Consider the following 15,822-nt stretch of genomic DNA (forward strand, 5'->3'; position numbering starts at 1 on the left):
GACTTTAAAGTGTTGAACTTTGATGGATAACCAGTCGTGTCTCAGATCAAACGTGCAGAATAAAATCTTTGCCATAACTGTTGGCATGAGAGTGATGCTCATTATCCCTTCTGGCAACATTTTGAATAGCACCATCTGGTCAAGCAAGGCCATGTGACACACTGAGCTCGTGATACTGGTTTTGGGCGGCAGTGGTACGGACACTACTGGACTGAAACTGGTTTGAGAGTCTGCTAAAACGACAGCATGTAAGGACACAATGACTGTGTTTTAGTAAGTGTTTACCTGTTTTACTAAATGTACTTAAGAACTGCTGAGACCGTTTATAAACCTGTGTTTAAATTTCAAGAAAAGAATGATGCATTTGCATTTCTGTATTAATAGTTGGAACCGAGGAGGAAATATGAATATGAATGCAGCTGCATCGTTTTTTGCATTCATGATGTCGTTTTATTCAAATCAGTTTGTGTTAAATGCCCCAGACAACAAATCTGTTGTCGGTTTAATTTCAGAAAGGATGGCGCCACATCATGTGATCATTACAGCATATGTACAGATCTAAATGCATTTCATGTCCTATTATAGTTTTATTCACTTCAGATTAGCATCAAAGTTGTAGCCGCGTCTTTGCCCATTATGAGCCATAAAGTTGGACACTGTTGGAGACTGTTCTGCTGGTGATAAATGAAACGAGACGATCGTTTAAAAGGATTTTATTTTGAAATCTAACACCCATGTAGAGCTAACATTGATCGTAATAACATCGTAATAACATCGTAATAACATCGTAATAACATCGTAATAACATCGTAATAACATCGTAATAACATCTTTACAGTTTGTGTAAACCCAACAGAAACCATGTTGTCCCAAAACGCTGCGTTTGTGTCCCATATGTAACACCGTGTATTATCCAACTTATTTCACATGGTTTAACTTGAACTTTAAAAACTACAATAAAGTTTTGCTGTATTACCAGTAACAAATCTTTTATATACACATTAGCTTGTTTAAAAAAACTGACTGAATTACCTCTAAACTGGTTCTAGGCTTTGTCACACTGGTCGCACTGGTGCGTGTCCATGGTCAGTAAGCGTAGAGTTGACTTAAGCTCGAGTTTGTGTAAACTGAACTGCTGCACCGATCACGTATCAGCGTCTGTTGGCGTGTTTCTGGGGTCGCTGGCTGGAGGCTTTCCCAGAAAGGTCACATGCGGCGCCAGCTTGTGTGTCGCCAAGCTCGACTTCAAAGCAAAAGCCCTCCCACACTGGTCACACTTGTGTGCTTTAACTCCACTGTGGACCAGTTTATGTCTCTTTAAGTTGCTCTGATGATTAAAAGCCTTTCCGCACTCCTCACATGTGTGGGGTTTTTCTCCGCTGTGGACCATCTCATGGATTTTTAAGTAGCTCATCTGAGCAAAAGCCTTCCCACACTGGCTACATGCGTATGGTTTGACTCCTCTGTGCAGGCGCTGATGAGTTCTCAAGTTGCCCATCAAACTAAATGTCTTTCCGCACTCCTCACATGTGTGGGGTTTTTCTCCGCTGTGGACCATCTCATGGATTTTTAAGTATCTCATCTGAGTAAAAGCCTTCTCACACTGGCTACATGCGTATGGTTTGACTCCTCTGTGTAGGCGCTGATGAGTTCTCAAGTTGCCCATCAAACTAAATGTCTTTCCACACTGGTGGCACATGTGTGGTTTGACGCCGCTGTGGCTGAGGTGATGTGTTTTTAAGTTGCCTTTCCGATTAAAAGTCTTTCCACACTGGTCACAACTGAAGGGCTTTTCCCCACTGTGGATGCGCTGGTGTCTTCTGAGGTGACACGGGGCATGAAACTTCTTGTTACACTGATCACACCTGTAGTGCTCAAGTAAGTTTGCACTTGAGTGAGCATCTTCAGCCAACTGAGAGCACTGAGGTGTTGGGCTCTCTTTGGCGTCTTGTTCCTACAGCAACAAAGACACAGGCAGGGAGTCAGAAGCTTAATAAGTGTTTGAGTTAAATCTTGTTTTGTCGTGCCGGCCTCTCTGCTTCGATAAGAAACATGTTTGTTGGATGATGCCCATAATAGTAACCTGTTGTGTTGTAAATTGTTTGGATGCGTTTTGGAAAAGAAAGACTGTATTATTGCATAAAATACATTTAAACAAGTGCATCGCTGATTGCATCTTGTGGACATCGGTTCTACCAGCTGATTGCCCTGCTCAGTCTTTACGCCCGACCCAACGAGGGACAATCAAATGCAGAGGGGACAGTGCGACTTCACCCGTGCACTTGCACCTCTTGCACACAGTCCTCATTTACAAAGTGCTCTGCAAATCACCCCGTCCCTGTTACAGTGCAGAGAGCCAAAAATGAACCATTTAGTCCTTGGTGTAAGACCAGGGGTGTCGAACTCCAGGCCTCGAGGGCCGGTGTCCTGCAGGTTTTAGATCTCACCCTGGGTCAGCACACCTGAATCAATTGATTAGTTCGTTACCAGGAGAACTGGAAGTCATTTAACCATTTAAATCAGCTGTGTTGGAAATAAGGAAAGGTCTAAGAGGTTGAAGCCTTCGTCTTTCCATTTACTATTTTCTTTTCTTAACATGCATTTTGTTTCTCATGTTCTGGAAAACTGTAAATAATTACTAAAGGGTGGTAGTTAACAATAATCATAATGATATAATGACAATAAATGATGATCATTCATGAAAGTTGTACTGATAGACTTTTCACGTTTCCTAAAAGCAGCTCGGCCTTGGTTTGCACGGCACTTCCAGATGTGTTTATAAACTACGAACAATTTCACGTATAAAAGTCTGTAAAATGTTCGGACTCATGATTTATAAAAACGATGTTTTTCTCACCGTGTGTGAAGAAAACATTTTCTTCTTTCCAAGATGGCCGACTACGTTCCTCCGTCAGACTGCTCGACCCACCAACACCTGCCAGGAAAGAGCTTTATTAGGCTCCGGAGCCGAAATGCACATTAAAGTCACTTTACATCCAGATGACTTAGACCGTCCTAAGATAATAAACTTTTAGCCTGGTCTAGATTAAACTGAGCTGATGGCAAGACGGAGGATCAGAGGACTTGAAGCTTTAAATAATCCCTCAAGGAGACAGGTCTAACCTTTCCTTTGAAATATCTCTGAGGTAGCATGGACAACATACACGTGCAGATGAGAAATGACACCCTGATTCAATCATTCCCTCTCTGTAAACACTTTAACTGGGAAGCCAAGCTAAAGGTTAAATGATCAGCGGCTGTAGGTTTAGCTGTGCTCGTATGCCCGGACAATACAAATATATAAATAAAGAACTGCACACAAACACAATTACACTACTTGATCTGTTACAATCGAGCGACATTACTTGTCAGCATCTGGAATCATGGAACTCTTTGGTCACGGTGAAGGAACAGTGTGCAGGGCTGTTTTTAAAATGAGGTTTTTCACCAAGCATCCTGATGGGCTCTTCCCAAGAGTTAGTGGACAGATAGTTGGAGGTCATGTTCCCAACAAGCAGCAACTGGTGCCGAGGATGAAAGGAACCATGAATGTGCTCAAAGCTAGATTGCGAAACCGCGATATCAGAAACACATCCTGCATGTGCTGAACTTGCTTTCTAGCAAAGCACCCTGGTTTGCAGTGTCCCAGGTGTAGGCCAGCACTGAGGATTGTTCTCCAGTCACTGTACACACAGTTTAAGGGAGGACAGCAGTTCCTACTTTGAAGGTAAACCTTAAATGATCAGCAGCCATGAGTTTAGTTGTGCTCGTACAAGTTATTGTCTCCAGTGTCTCTGCGGGTCCCTAACACTCCCTCACAAACACACCTGAGCTGGGAACATACCTGAGGGAGAGCAGCAGATGACAGCATGCAGGAGACAACAAACTAATCTAAACATATAAAACAACTCCAACCAACATCAGCTTGGTGGTTACCTTTGGAGGAGCCCAGCCCATGAGCTGTGCTGTGATGACTTATGGTGAACAGGTGTGCCAACAACTAAGAGCCGAGACAGAGCCTCTTAAAGCTGTAGGACAAAAAACAGCACGTCCAGAGCACCTGAAGGCCAGAAGGTGGCAGCAGCAAACGGGTGTCAGGTACAATCTTCAGCTTCCATAGTATCTACAGATCATACACTCCTCCCTTTGCTCAGTGTTTTCACCTTCAGCACATAAAGGTGAACTTCAACCACACCAACAGACTGGAATATGTTCACCCACACAGACCTGGACCAGTACGCCTCATCTGTACTGGATTACATCTCCAAAACCACAGACAGTGTCACCACCTGACAGTGGGCAGGGATAGCTCAGTAGGTAGAGTGGTGGCACCATGATCGGAAGGTCGGTGGTTCGACTCCACTGAACGGCTACCCTGAGGTACCCCTGAGCAAGGTACCGTCCCTACACACTGCTCCCCGGGCGCTGCATTGGTGGCTGCCCACTGCTTCACTGGGTGAATGGGTTAAATGCAGAGGAACTATATCCCTACGGGGACTAACATGCACACTTTACTTTACACCCAGAAACGGATCACCATGTACCCCAACCAGAAGCCTTGGATGAACCGGGATCTTTGTCTCTTCCTGAAGGCCCGCAACACCGCCTTTAGGTCAGGAGATGCACACGCCTACAGCACAGCCAGGGCTAATCTAAAGAAGGGCATCAAAAAAGCCAAACACCATTACAAAAAGAAGGTAGAAGAACACTTCTCCAACTCCAACCCCCGACGCATGTGGCAAGGACTCCAGACCATCACAGACTACAGGACCACCAAACCCTCCCCCGCATCCTCTGATGTCTCCTTCCTCAATGAGCTCAACAACTTTTATGCTCGTTTTGAGCGAGGGAACCCCACAATCACAACCAAAGCAGACCACCAACCTATGACTCTCTCCCCCACCGATGTAGGAGTGGTGCTGAGCAGGATCAGTGTCCACAAGGCTGCAGGTCCTGATGGCATCCCCGGGCCTGTTCTCAGAGCGTGTTCTGGGGAGCTTGCAGGAGTGCTGACAGACATATTCAATCTGTCCTTGGCCCACGCTGTGGTACCGGCCTGCTTCAAATCCACCTCCATCGTCCCGATACCCAAAAACTCCAACCCATCTTGCCTCAATGATTACCGCCCAGTAGCACTCACCCCCATCATCACTAAGTGCTTAGAGCAGCTGGTCCTAGCACACTTCAAATCCTGTCTCCCCCCCACCCTGGACCCCCACCAATTCGCATACCGCCAGAACAGGAGCACAGAGGATGCAGTCTCCATCGCACTGCACTCTGTCCTCTCACACCTGGACAATGTTACGAGTTCAAATATTGGGGATGGAGACAAGAGGAAAAACCACAATAACAACACTGGTCCTGCCGGGTTGAGTCAAACGATGATTTTAATGATCACACGCGTGGGAGATGGACACCGTACGCAGACAGCATCAGATCTCAAAATGGTGGAGCATTGCTCAAACTCTTATAGCCTCTGGTGCCTCCACCTTATCATAAAAAGCCTAAACATTCACATGCTTTCTCTCACACGGCGCCTAAGCTACGACCTTGGCTCCCTGTTTATCTGCTCCTGCTGAGATGGGGCAGAAAACTCCAGCATGTTCTGTTCTCTTCTAATCAGACAAATAAGGCGATGACTTTCTGCGAACAGTATTTCTTATAACTCAGCAGTATAATGCATCATAAAACAATATCATTCATCCACAATAAATCAGCAGTCTAAGGTAATGCAAACTAATGCAAGAGTTATCACCTTCTTCTAATTCAGGAGAATAATGCAAACTAAAACTACATAATAATTCACAATCTTTAATTAGGGGTCTAACATGGCATAAAATAATATTATAATCTCACAACAACAACAACACCTACGCCAGAATGCTGTTTATAGACTTCAGTTCAGCATTCAATACAATCCACCCCTCACAACTCATCAGGACACTGACAGACCTGGGCATCAGCTCCCTCATCTGCAAATGGTTACTGGACTTCCTGACCAACCGCCCCCAACATGTCCGGCTGGATAACCGCTGCTCATCTACCATCACAATGAACACCGGTGTACCACAAGGCTGTGTGATGAGCCCTTTCCTCTACTCCCTCTTCACCCACGACTGCAGACCTGCTGATGGTTCCAACACCATCATTAAGTTTGCAGATGACATCACGGTGATTGGCCTCATCAGTGCTTTGAGCGCTCAGATGAGTAGAAACGCGCTACATAAGAACCAGTCCATTTACCATTTGGGTAATAAAATTGCAGGTAACATTTCCAAGGCAGGTAGGAAAAAAATGAGCTGCTATCAGTGTATGTTTGTTTTAAGGTGAGGTGCCACGAACCCGCATGTAGGGAGATGTAACCTCGTACCTCAGAAGTGTCGATATGGGTGTATTTCCATCTGTACAGCAGTATTTAGTACATCCTGGTACTTGGCAGGATGTGCAGGAGGCAGAGAAAGAGCATAAGCTTTCAGCACCTGTTAGAAATGTCACTTTCCCACATAAGAAATAAAAGGTGCTCCACAATAGTGCTGCAATTGAATATATTTTGCAATGAATTGAAGCCCATGTCAGTATTCATAGAAGAAATTGTATATGAATGCACAGCTTCCTTACATGTGCATTTGTTTCATTTGCAGATCACGCCAGACAGCTCACAAAGTCCATGATGAGGAAGCCAACCATAGACAAGCTGGCGGCTAACAGAGAGGCTGATGTCAATAACTTTGTCAAGTTCATCACCAAGGACTCTATTCAGAAGTCCCTGGGGATGTATCTGGAGATGCTTAAGAGAAGAAAGGCTTAGAGAGGGGAAACATGTTTGCACACTTTGTAGCACCAGCTACAGATGTGATCTGACATCAGGCAGTGAGCAGTCTACATGTTTGGGGGATAAAACCCAGCATTTACCCCTCAAGGTGTTAATAAAAACACTCGAGGTTAGGGTGTGACTTTTTGTTTTGGTTTGAAGAGCCGTACACTCGGGCAACCTGCCGAGCCTTCTCCATCACTCAGCATTACCTGCAGTATGCTTACGCGAGCAAACTGCTAATTGTTGCAAAAGAGTCTCACATATGAAGGACTAACAGCAAATCTGACCTTTAGTGCATCTAAATGTGGCAAAGCCTTTGTCATCTCTAACAAATGTTTGGTTTTTACTGTGAAATATCCAAATAAATGTCTGGATTCATACATTAAATGGATTAAAGCGTGTGGTTCTCATTCATTATCTCTGTAACTCAGACGTCTCTACATTCAAATGACAGTGGAGAATGTTAAGAGGCCCTGGGACCATTTTTGTACATTTTAGTTTTTCAGTTACAAGCCATTTGCACTGTGTTGAATGGAATATAGCCAAATTCTCTAAAAAAAAGTTTGGCATAATTTCATTTCAAAATTCAAGTCTGACTTCCTTAAATTAGCTTCAGTGGCTAAGCTAACAATACACATCCTCTTAGAGCCCTAGGGACCATTTTTGACCCATTGACTTCCATTATAAACGCTATTTTTCACTGCAGAATTATTACCGTTAATGTCTTGGTGATTACTTATGTTTCCGTTTCGTTTTGGTCTATGAGCCTTAGAGTTGTAATTTTTTTATTTGTCCACCGGGTGGCGCCCTTGCTCCACATTTGATCCCTGCTGGAAAACAGCGGGCTGCTTGGACAGACCTGCGGGAAATGAAGCCTCATTTCCGGCGTGCAGCAGCGGCTTCGCCCGCTGATCGGGCGGGACCATTTTCGGTCCCTAGGACCGTTAGAGGGTGCTTTTTTTTTTTTAGTCAACAGGAAATGACGTATTTGTTGTCACGTGGTATCGGACGTGTGGGCTGGAAAAAGGAGTCCCCGGTGATCGTGCCCCGGTCATCGTCGCGACTTACCCTGGGAAGATGCACTTATTTCGGCCTAGAGGAGAAGCATTTGCCACCTGGAGACCATTTTCTGGTCCTGAAAAAAATAATAAAAGGCGATCAAAATGAATGTTGGTGCCAATCTTTAGTCCATCTAAAGGCCTAATTATAATAACAATTGAATATTACCTCAAATGTTTTTTTTGGAAAATATTCAAGTTTTATGTTTTTTGGGGTAAAAAAAGCAGTGCGCTCATGTGACGAAACCGGGATATAAAGGGTTAAAATCCGCGAAATGTAATTAAAACTTGACATGAATATTTCAAGGAGAAGTAGGTCTAAAAGATTGGCTAATTTAAAGTGGAATAAAATATTAATATATAAATTTTTTATAGCACTTTTTTGGGCGTGGTCGATTAGGACCGATAGTGTGTGCATTTTATGAAATGCGCTCCTGCAAAAAAAATAAAAGGCGATCAAAATGAATGTTGGTGCCAATCTTTGGTCCATCTAAAGGCCTAATTATAATAACAAACAAATATTACTTCAAATGTTTTATTTGGAAAATATTTAGTTTTTTGGGGCTAAAAAAACAGGACGCTCATGTAATAAAACTGGGATTTAAAGGGTTAAAACAACGAAAATCGAATTAAAACTTTATATGAATATTTCAGGGAGAAGTAGTTTTAAAAGACTGACCAATTTAAAGTGGAAAAAAATATGAATATATAATCTTTTTATTGCACTTTTGGGGCGGGACCATTTTTGGTCCCCAGGGCTCTAAAGGGATGCATTTTTAAGGGTCAGCCAGGAGTTAAAAATTCAGCGGACAACCAAATCAAAATGAATCTTGCATTCTTATAACAAGGAGCATTTTTCATTCTTTGTATGTTTGTGTTTTGGACAATTGAATCAATATACGACACTTCAAAAGGACCTGAGTGTCAGCGCAACACAATCGGCTAAACTTCAGGTGTGCAGTGTCTCCACACTTTTCACTGTCACGTCCTGTGTGTGACAGACATGAATGACCTCTGCTGTGGTGCTCCCTGTTTTCTTTGAGCACTACATTTACACATTTAAGAGTATTACCCTCAAATGTGTTTGGATTTGTCAATGTGTGAGTCGTCTACTAAGCCTAAAGCTACAAGTCACTAATGTGACTCCTGGAAAAGTAAATGTTCTTTCATGTAAAGAGATGAAATCAGCACGTGTATTCACTTTAATATTACATCCTCGGGGGGGAGGCTAAGTATTTTGCAGCAGCTTGGTATTGAACTGCAAACCTTCCAATTAGTAGAACTGAACTACAGCAACCCCAACTCAACTGTTCAGCCAGGACAAGCAGTGCTTGTCTAGTCAGTTATACCAAAGCATAAGTGATGTGCTTCTACATCACTGCCATCTTGAGGCTGCAGTCAGCTATCGTCTCTCCAAGCACACTTCTCTTGGACGCTATTAGAAACTCTAGTGTCTCTATTTCCCAGGCGTCTTTAGCTTTTTGTATGCAGACAACCTGATTTTCCATTTCAGTGTTTAAAAATCACAGGTTAACATATGTGGTGAACACATTTCAGCTTTACAGGAGTAACTGAAGATGACTGAAAATAATCTTTAATGAATACATTGTTTCTTCTTTTGTGTAGGGGAGACCGGGGATAGTTGTAACGTGGGTCAGTTGTAACACTTCCAGTTTCTCCAATCAGGGCTAAGTTTCAAATGATGTGACTCATCCTGTGCATGCCCAACTCAGTTCTGCTATCACATGTGAAAAATCAGCACATTTTGTCAAACACAGACAATTTAACACAAAAAAAGTAATTTGTATGCCAAAAAGTACGTTTTTCTACTTTATTTCAATTTCTAATAGCATTATCTGCTTTGCAGTTAAACTCATCAAACTTAAATTGTGTTATTTGTATGTCTATGGGGATATATTCTGTGTAGGTCTTTAGTGCTAATGTTTTAGCCGTTGGCTGTAATGTTAGCTAGTTCATGGCTATAGGAGTCTGGGTCAGTTGTAACAGCTACAGTCGGGGTCAGTTGTAACAATAACGCAGATGTTACAACTTACCACACTATTACTTTAACTTATATTAAACAAGTTGGGGCAACGACATCAGCAGAGAGAGGTTCACTGGTCGCATTTGTATATGCGGTTAATGCCATTGGCAACACAATTCCTCCACTGTTTGTGTTCCCACACATACATTATGCAGACCACTGTGTCAGAGATGGACCAGTAGGAAGCACTGGTAGTGGAAATAAATCAGGATGGGTGCAAGAAACAGATTTCCTCATCTTTCTGAAGCACTTTGCAAACCACACCAAGGTAAGCCATGATAAAAAGTAATGGAATTGCGATGCTGGTGCACAGCTACATTTTTTCAGCTTCATTGTTATGTTCAAAGTTGGTGCAAGAGTTGTAGGTTATAATGCCCACTGAGCCAATGAGGCCAAACTCAAGGAAGACCAACCAAAATTAATGAAATATTCAGTTGCAGAAAATTCCATAATTTGTCTTTTTTGGGGGGTTGGAATATGTTCAAAAGCTAGATTTCTGCATTCTGTCACACACACACACACACACACACACACACACACACACACACACACACACATACACACACACACACACACACACACACACACACACACATACACACACACAGCTACATAAATGGCTCTAAGTGCATTCATGTGTTGAATAAACAAAGATTACATGTTAATGTTTTGTTAGTACTCTTATTTCATTGTGTTACATTTCACCCCAGGATATGTTACAACTAACCCAGACTATGGGGTTAATTGTAACATTTCACTCTTCGTGTTTGAGGCCATACCATGCAATGGGTAATTGTGCTGCAGAGAAAATAGCTGCACTATTTAATAGCAGAGACATGTAAATACTTTGCATTACATTTTGAATCCACTACCTTAAAAGAGCTCCAATTTACAGACAGAAATGTCAAAGATGTGACAACTATCCCCGGTCTCCCCTACAGATGTATTACTCTACCGCTCTTTTATGTTTTTTCAACATTTTTGGCTCAGTTTTGCAGGTTAGTGTTTTGCTGTGTGTTTGAGCTGTTTTGGGAAATTAATTAAAAAACGTTAAACTCTGAAGACATTTAAGCAGACAAAGGAAGTGAAATAAAATACAAACGCGTTATTAAAGGTTTCCAAATCAACAAAGGGCCTCAGTAAATGTTCCAGACAAATGTGCTCCACTGCAACAAGAAGCCGAATTCTTTACAACACACAAGTTTTCAGTGAAATTCTTTTAGTGGCTTTATTGTGCATTTGCATTTCATGAAGCTGTGGCTGACAGTAGTCCCCAACTGAATGATCATTGTGCTGGCTGCAGATTGAGCACGATGTGTGGAAAGCTTGTGGAAGTCACGGTTCAAGCAACGTGAGCCTAACCGCTCAGCTTCACCTCCACGGGGAAGTGGTCGCTGACAGCCAACGCCTGAGAGACAGAGAAACCGTTCTTTTAGTGGCTCACAGTTTGTGCTGCAGACGGCTTCAGTTTCCACAGGTTTCTTTCCAGTGCTGAAAAACTCAACGTGCCTGCATGGTAATGCCATCACTACAGTATACACTGCATTATGATTTTGTTTGCATCTCTGTGGTCGTTACTACAGCCACTGCTTTACAAAGTTGCTCGATTTTCTGTAGCTCAAAGCTGATATTAAAAAAGCAAAAGTGCTTTAAAACTGCATGATTTCTGATGGGGCGACTGCTTTGCCCTTTGTGTAGAATGCCTCTCTTCTGATTGGAGCTCAGTAAACATTTTGCTGACGAGTCTATGGTCTCAGTTGCAGTGAATACAGCATTATGTTAACTTTTTATATTGACGTTTCCATTAGTGTCAGCGGGGAATGAGGCAGGTTGTGCTTTTTAGTTCAAATGAATTCTTACAGAGATAAGGATTGAAATTCATCTGTTACCAGATCTTGTTTGAGATTCAGGTCCGTCATGTAGTTATACACCTTCGCACTCTCTTTCACCACTCCTCTCATCATGTCCGCAGTGACCACAATCCTGCAAACACAGAAAGATGATTAGAGTTTAGAGTTTGCGTGCACACATCAGAACGACCTGCCACAATCTGTCTACCTGTCGTAAGGGCAGACAGTTTGCGACACGGTAGTGTCGGCCGCATCAGTGATCAGCCAATGGAAAGTCTTGTCAGTGAAGATGCGGATCTGCTGCCAGTCAGACCCGGACACATAACTACAGCCTGCGTTGAAGTCACCCAGCAGCACGATGTCCTGCAGGGAGAGTAGTGTGAGTCGCATTTACCGAATGTGTGTTTTTCCACCAAATAAATGATTTTTACTTGTAGGCTGTAAATACATCATTGTTCCAGCGAGCGCGGACATCTGCCACCACGTCATAGAGAGCATTTAGCTCCCGAACAGCTGATTCTGGGGAGGTGTGCTGAGGGATCAGAGTAAAGTCTCTCACAGCTACAGAAGAGAAGGGAACGAAGGAGTGTTGACAGTGACGGAGGCGCTTACACCGCATGAGAATGATAAAGGACTAGTGACTAACATGTCCCAGGAACTACCACGCACAAATGTTTGAATGAGGATCCACATCATTATCAGTGTGATGCAGAAACAGCTGTATAACTCGAGCCACAGCACCTACCAGTGTGTTTGGAGGAGAACATTACGACAAACGGCTCCCTGCTAAAGGCGTCTTGTCCAGTTTCCTCCGGGCCGTCGTCATAGGTGTAGCTTTTTGCCACCGATACCAGCGCCTCCCTGTGGAGAAAATCACCACCTTTTCATTTGCTGCCAGTGTGTACTTCATTTCTAAACATGTCCAGTTGCTTCTCGGGACAAATTTATTGTAGTTCTGCTTTTCCCCTTTTTTTAAATCACTTCTTCTGAATTCTGAGTGTGTATAAGATGTATGTTTATGCCAGAACAAAGACGGAGGATTTGCCGTTAAATTACTTCAAACATGCCTCAAACACTACAAACATGCTGGAAATATAAATTTTTAATCAAGTTGTTTTGAATGGTTATTTGAGAAACTTATGGGAGGTTCTTTAACCCTCTGAGGTCTAAGTAATGATGATGATCCAACACCAATCCTGACTTTAACCCCGGGCAACGTGAACAAGTCATTTTTATTTTTGTTAAATTGTTTGGCTTTAAGAAACAAAGAAAACAATCAAACTATTCACATTCTGCCATGAAAAAGACTTTTTCCCTTTCTACAAAATACATATTTAGAGCAAGAACTAAAAATGCTTTTTACACGGCATCACTGCAACGAACCATGTTTTGTTGCAAACAGCCGCCCCTCCCTGAGCCTGACTCTGCCGGAGGTTTCTTCCTGTCAAAAGGGAGTTTTTCCTTCCCACTGTTGCCAAAGTGCTGCTCATAGGGGTCATTTGATTGTTGGGTTTTTCTCTGTATGTGTTATTGTAGGGTCTACCTGACAGTATAAAGCGCCTTGAGGCGACTCTTGTTGTGATTTGGCGCTGTGTAAATAAAATTGAACTGAATAAATATCATTTCACTGTGTGTAGAGTAGAGACTTATTTTTTTCATCGTGGTGCACCTGTAAAGGAAGAGATATCGCTCTTTATAGGTGCTCGCACCGAGAGGCTCGCTGACGATGTATTTGTACTGAGGAGAATCTCTGGGGGGAAACAAACACACACTTTTATGTTTCCATACGTTTGCATTTCATGCTCAGTGTTACTCTGAATGTTCCATGTTCGGTGTGTGGACTCACTTGTTGACGTACTCCATGAGTTTTTGGGTTGCTGAGAGATCACTGTCTCTGACCTCTTGGATCAGAATGACGTCATAGCGTTGGACAATCTGCAAAACACACATAAAAAATGAAAATGAATCAGCTGATTGTCCATCTTGCAACATCACGTTTGTTTATATTTTACCTTGCACGAAAAAATTCATGTGTTAAGCTTTAGATTGTAAAGGCAACGCTACAGCTGTTGCACATCCAGTTATTTCATTGATCATTCCTTAAGCATAGAGGTGGGAATATTCTGGGAATATTCAGGTTTACTTCTGCAACAGGCCAAATCATCCAAAGCATTTCTCAAAATTCAGTTCAAACTATTTCAAAACGCACACACAAGATAACACTTCTGGATTGGTTTTGAAAGCACTCTGACCCAAATTGCATTACAAATGGGTGGATGTAAACATTTTGTACAAACTGTCATATCTACCAAAGAGGGAAAAGTCCCAGACCTTGGTAATGATGTTCATCAGAGTGGTGTTGGAGGCTTTGGTGTCTCCGAAGGATTTGATGTTAAAGGCTCCCAGCAGCAGCGAGTTAGAGAGATGCAGCAAGGTCAGAAAAAGCCCCAAAGTGCCCACCAAATGCATCCTACACCAAACAGGTCACATGTTAAAAATGACTTAGAAATCACATGAAACACTGACGCTTACAAATGATTTCATATTTATTTTACACGTATGTATGCAAATGACTTCCCAGGTTATCAGGTTAATAATTTCCAGTTCCTGTGCATTAAAAACCGATTTGCAGGCTGAAGTAAGGCCTTTCCTTTCACTCCATATTTCTCTGTCATAAAGTCCAGTTTAACATGGAGGTTAGTCCAAAACAAAGCGGCTCATGTTCCACCATCTGCTGAGAGCTCATGACATGAGAGTGAGAGACCTAACACCTGCTCCTCTGGATGTATTTTTGGCAGTTTATCTAACATGCTATTTAGCGCGTCGCTATTTGCAGCATGTTGCAAGGCTTGGTAAAATATTATCCTTTTAGGACAATATATTACTCTGTTGCCCTGGTTACACCGTCCTGGAGCTGTTGTGGAAGACCAAAGGTTGCCAAATATGGAAACAGAGAGCTGCATTTATACTGTGATGGTTTGCATGTGCTGCTGAAATGTGTTTGTAAACGCACAATTACTGCAGGAAAAATGCACAAAAGTTACTGTAATGCTGCTGTAGCCTGAAACATCCACTCTAAACAAGAAACTGGCTCACAGTATTGCACCGAATACAGCTCAGATGTTTTTGTAGCGAGTGAGAGGTCCATACCTGCTCCTGTATGTCTGCACGGTGGAGACGCCTGAACTCGTGAATCTTCTGAAAGCTCCTGAAAAGCTTCTGAGCAGAATGGCGACCAGTGTCTCTTTTGAGGTTTTTATCTACCTGCAGGCGCATGTGACTGCAGGGTGCTGGGGAGGAGTACAGAGAAAAGGTGTGTTGTGGATGGGGTACAGATTTCAGGCTTTCAGGTTCTCACATCCCAAGATTGCAGTGCAACAAGGATAACGTTGCAACCTCAAATTCTTTTCTGCTCGTCATACAATAAAAACACTTCAGCATTGTTTTAACTTGCTGTTGTCCTGTTTGGCATTTGTGTGAAGTTCTGTCACACTTCACAAATGAACTCAGAATGAGTGTCGCAGTGTTGGGATGACCTTAAACTTTGGCAAAATCCTTACGGAAACTGAAGAAATTCCTTCAAGCAGTTTGAAAGATGCCTTGTTCATGAGAGCAGGGACAGACAAAACATAATATCTACTCTAGGTCTGCTCCAGCAGAGACACGTAACAGTCATTAGCAATAACAACAGTAATATTGCTACAGCCTTGTTAAACTATCATCTGTCCCAGTGTTATATCTTTTTTTTTTTTTTTTTTTTTTTTTTTTCTAAATGACATCAGAAACAGCAGTATGCGACATTACGTGATGGCAGAGCTTCAGTTCATCCTTTGTCATTTTTTTTTTTTTTTTTTTTTTTTTTAATAAATAGGACAGGGGGAATGAATGAGAGAAAGAGGGGGAGAGAAAGAAAGAAAACCAAAGGGGAGAAGAGACGGTGAGAAGGGGGGGGAAGAGAGAGAGAAAAAAAAAAAAAAGAACTCCTGGGTCACCTGTATGGAGAAAAAAACAAAACAAAAAAAACAAACAAACAGAGGAGACAGCAAACAACAAAGA

The 15,822-nt window shown here is 42.5% G+C and overlaps 1 protein-coding gene and 1 non-coding gene across 4 annotated transcripts; both read right to left on the minus strand.

The window, feature by feature from the left end:
- Nucleotides 1-697: 697 nt before the first annotated feature.
- LOC112432657 (uncharacterized) lies at nt 698-3,984 on the minus strand. The gene is made up of 3 exons (XR_013098229.1): nt 3,845-3,984; nt 2,858-2,935; nt 698-1,954 (listed from the first exon to the last, which is right to left on the minus strand). It is a non-coding gene; the product is annotated as an uncharacterized LOC112432657 (transcript).
- Nucleotides 3,985-11,130: 7,146 nt separating this feature from the next.
- Nucleotides 11,131-15,429, minus strand: LOC112431505 (deoxyribonuclease-1-like). 3 transcript variants are annotated; one of them, XM_024800115.2, is made up of 10 exons: nt 15,327-15,429; nt 14,917-15,056; nt 14,098-14,236; nt 13,613-13,701; nt 13,436-13,537; nt 12,512-12,627; nt 12,215-12,327; nt 11,975-12,129; nt 11,806-11,899; nt 11,131-11,324 (listed from the first exon to the last, which is right to left on the minus strand). In XM_024800115.2, exons 3-10 carry the CDS (start codon nt 14,233-14,235, stop codon nt 11,274-11,276), a joined length of 858 nt encoding a protein of 285 aa, XP_024655883.1. In that variant the 5' UTR covers nt 14,236; nt 14,917-15,056; nt 15,327-15,429; the 3' UTR covers nt 11,131-11,273. The 3 variants fall into 3 exon arrangements, with proteins under 3 accessions (XP_024655883.1, XP_024655882.1, XP_024655885.1); XM_024800114.2 differs by lacking the exon at nt 15,327-15,429 and having other exon boundaries at nt 14,917-15,160; XM_024800117.2 differs by lacking the exon at nt 15,327-15,429 and having other exon boundaries at nt 13,436-13,516; nt 14,917-15,151.
- Nucleotides 15,430-15,822: the final 393 nt, after the last annotated feature.

Source organism: Maylandia zebra, linkage group LG4 (assembly GCF_041146795.1).
Source record: "Maylandia zebra isolate NMK-2024a linkage group LG4, Mzebra_GT3a, whole genome shotgun sequence".
Lineage (NCBI taxonomy): Eukaryota > Metazoa > Chordata > Actinopteri > Cichliformes > Cichlidae > Maylandia > Maylandia zebra.

What these genes read in the sequence shown, in the direction of transcription:
- LOC112431505 (XM_024800115.2), bottom strand. Translation starts at nt 14,235, where the DNA reads ATGCATTTGGTGGGCACTTTGGGGCTTTTTCTGACCTTGCTGCATCTC. An exon ending in ACTGTCTGCCCTTACGACAG is followed by an intron (nt 11,900 to 11,974) that starts GTAGACAGATTG and finishes CTGTGTTTGCAG; the next exon opens with GATTGTGGTCACTGCGGACA. An exon ending in TGAATCTCAAACAAGATCTG is followed by an intron (nt 11,325 to 11,805) that starts GTAACAGATGAA and finishes TCTGTCTCTCAG; the next exon opens with GCGTTGGCTGTCAGCGACCA.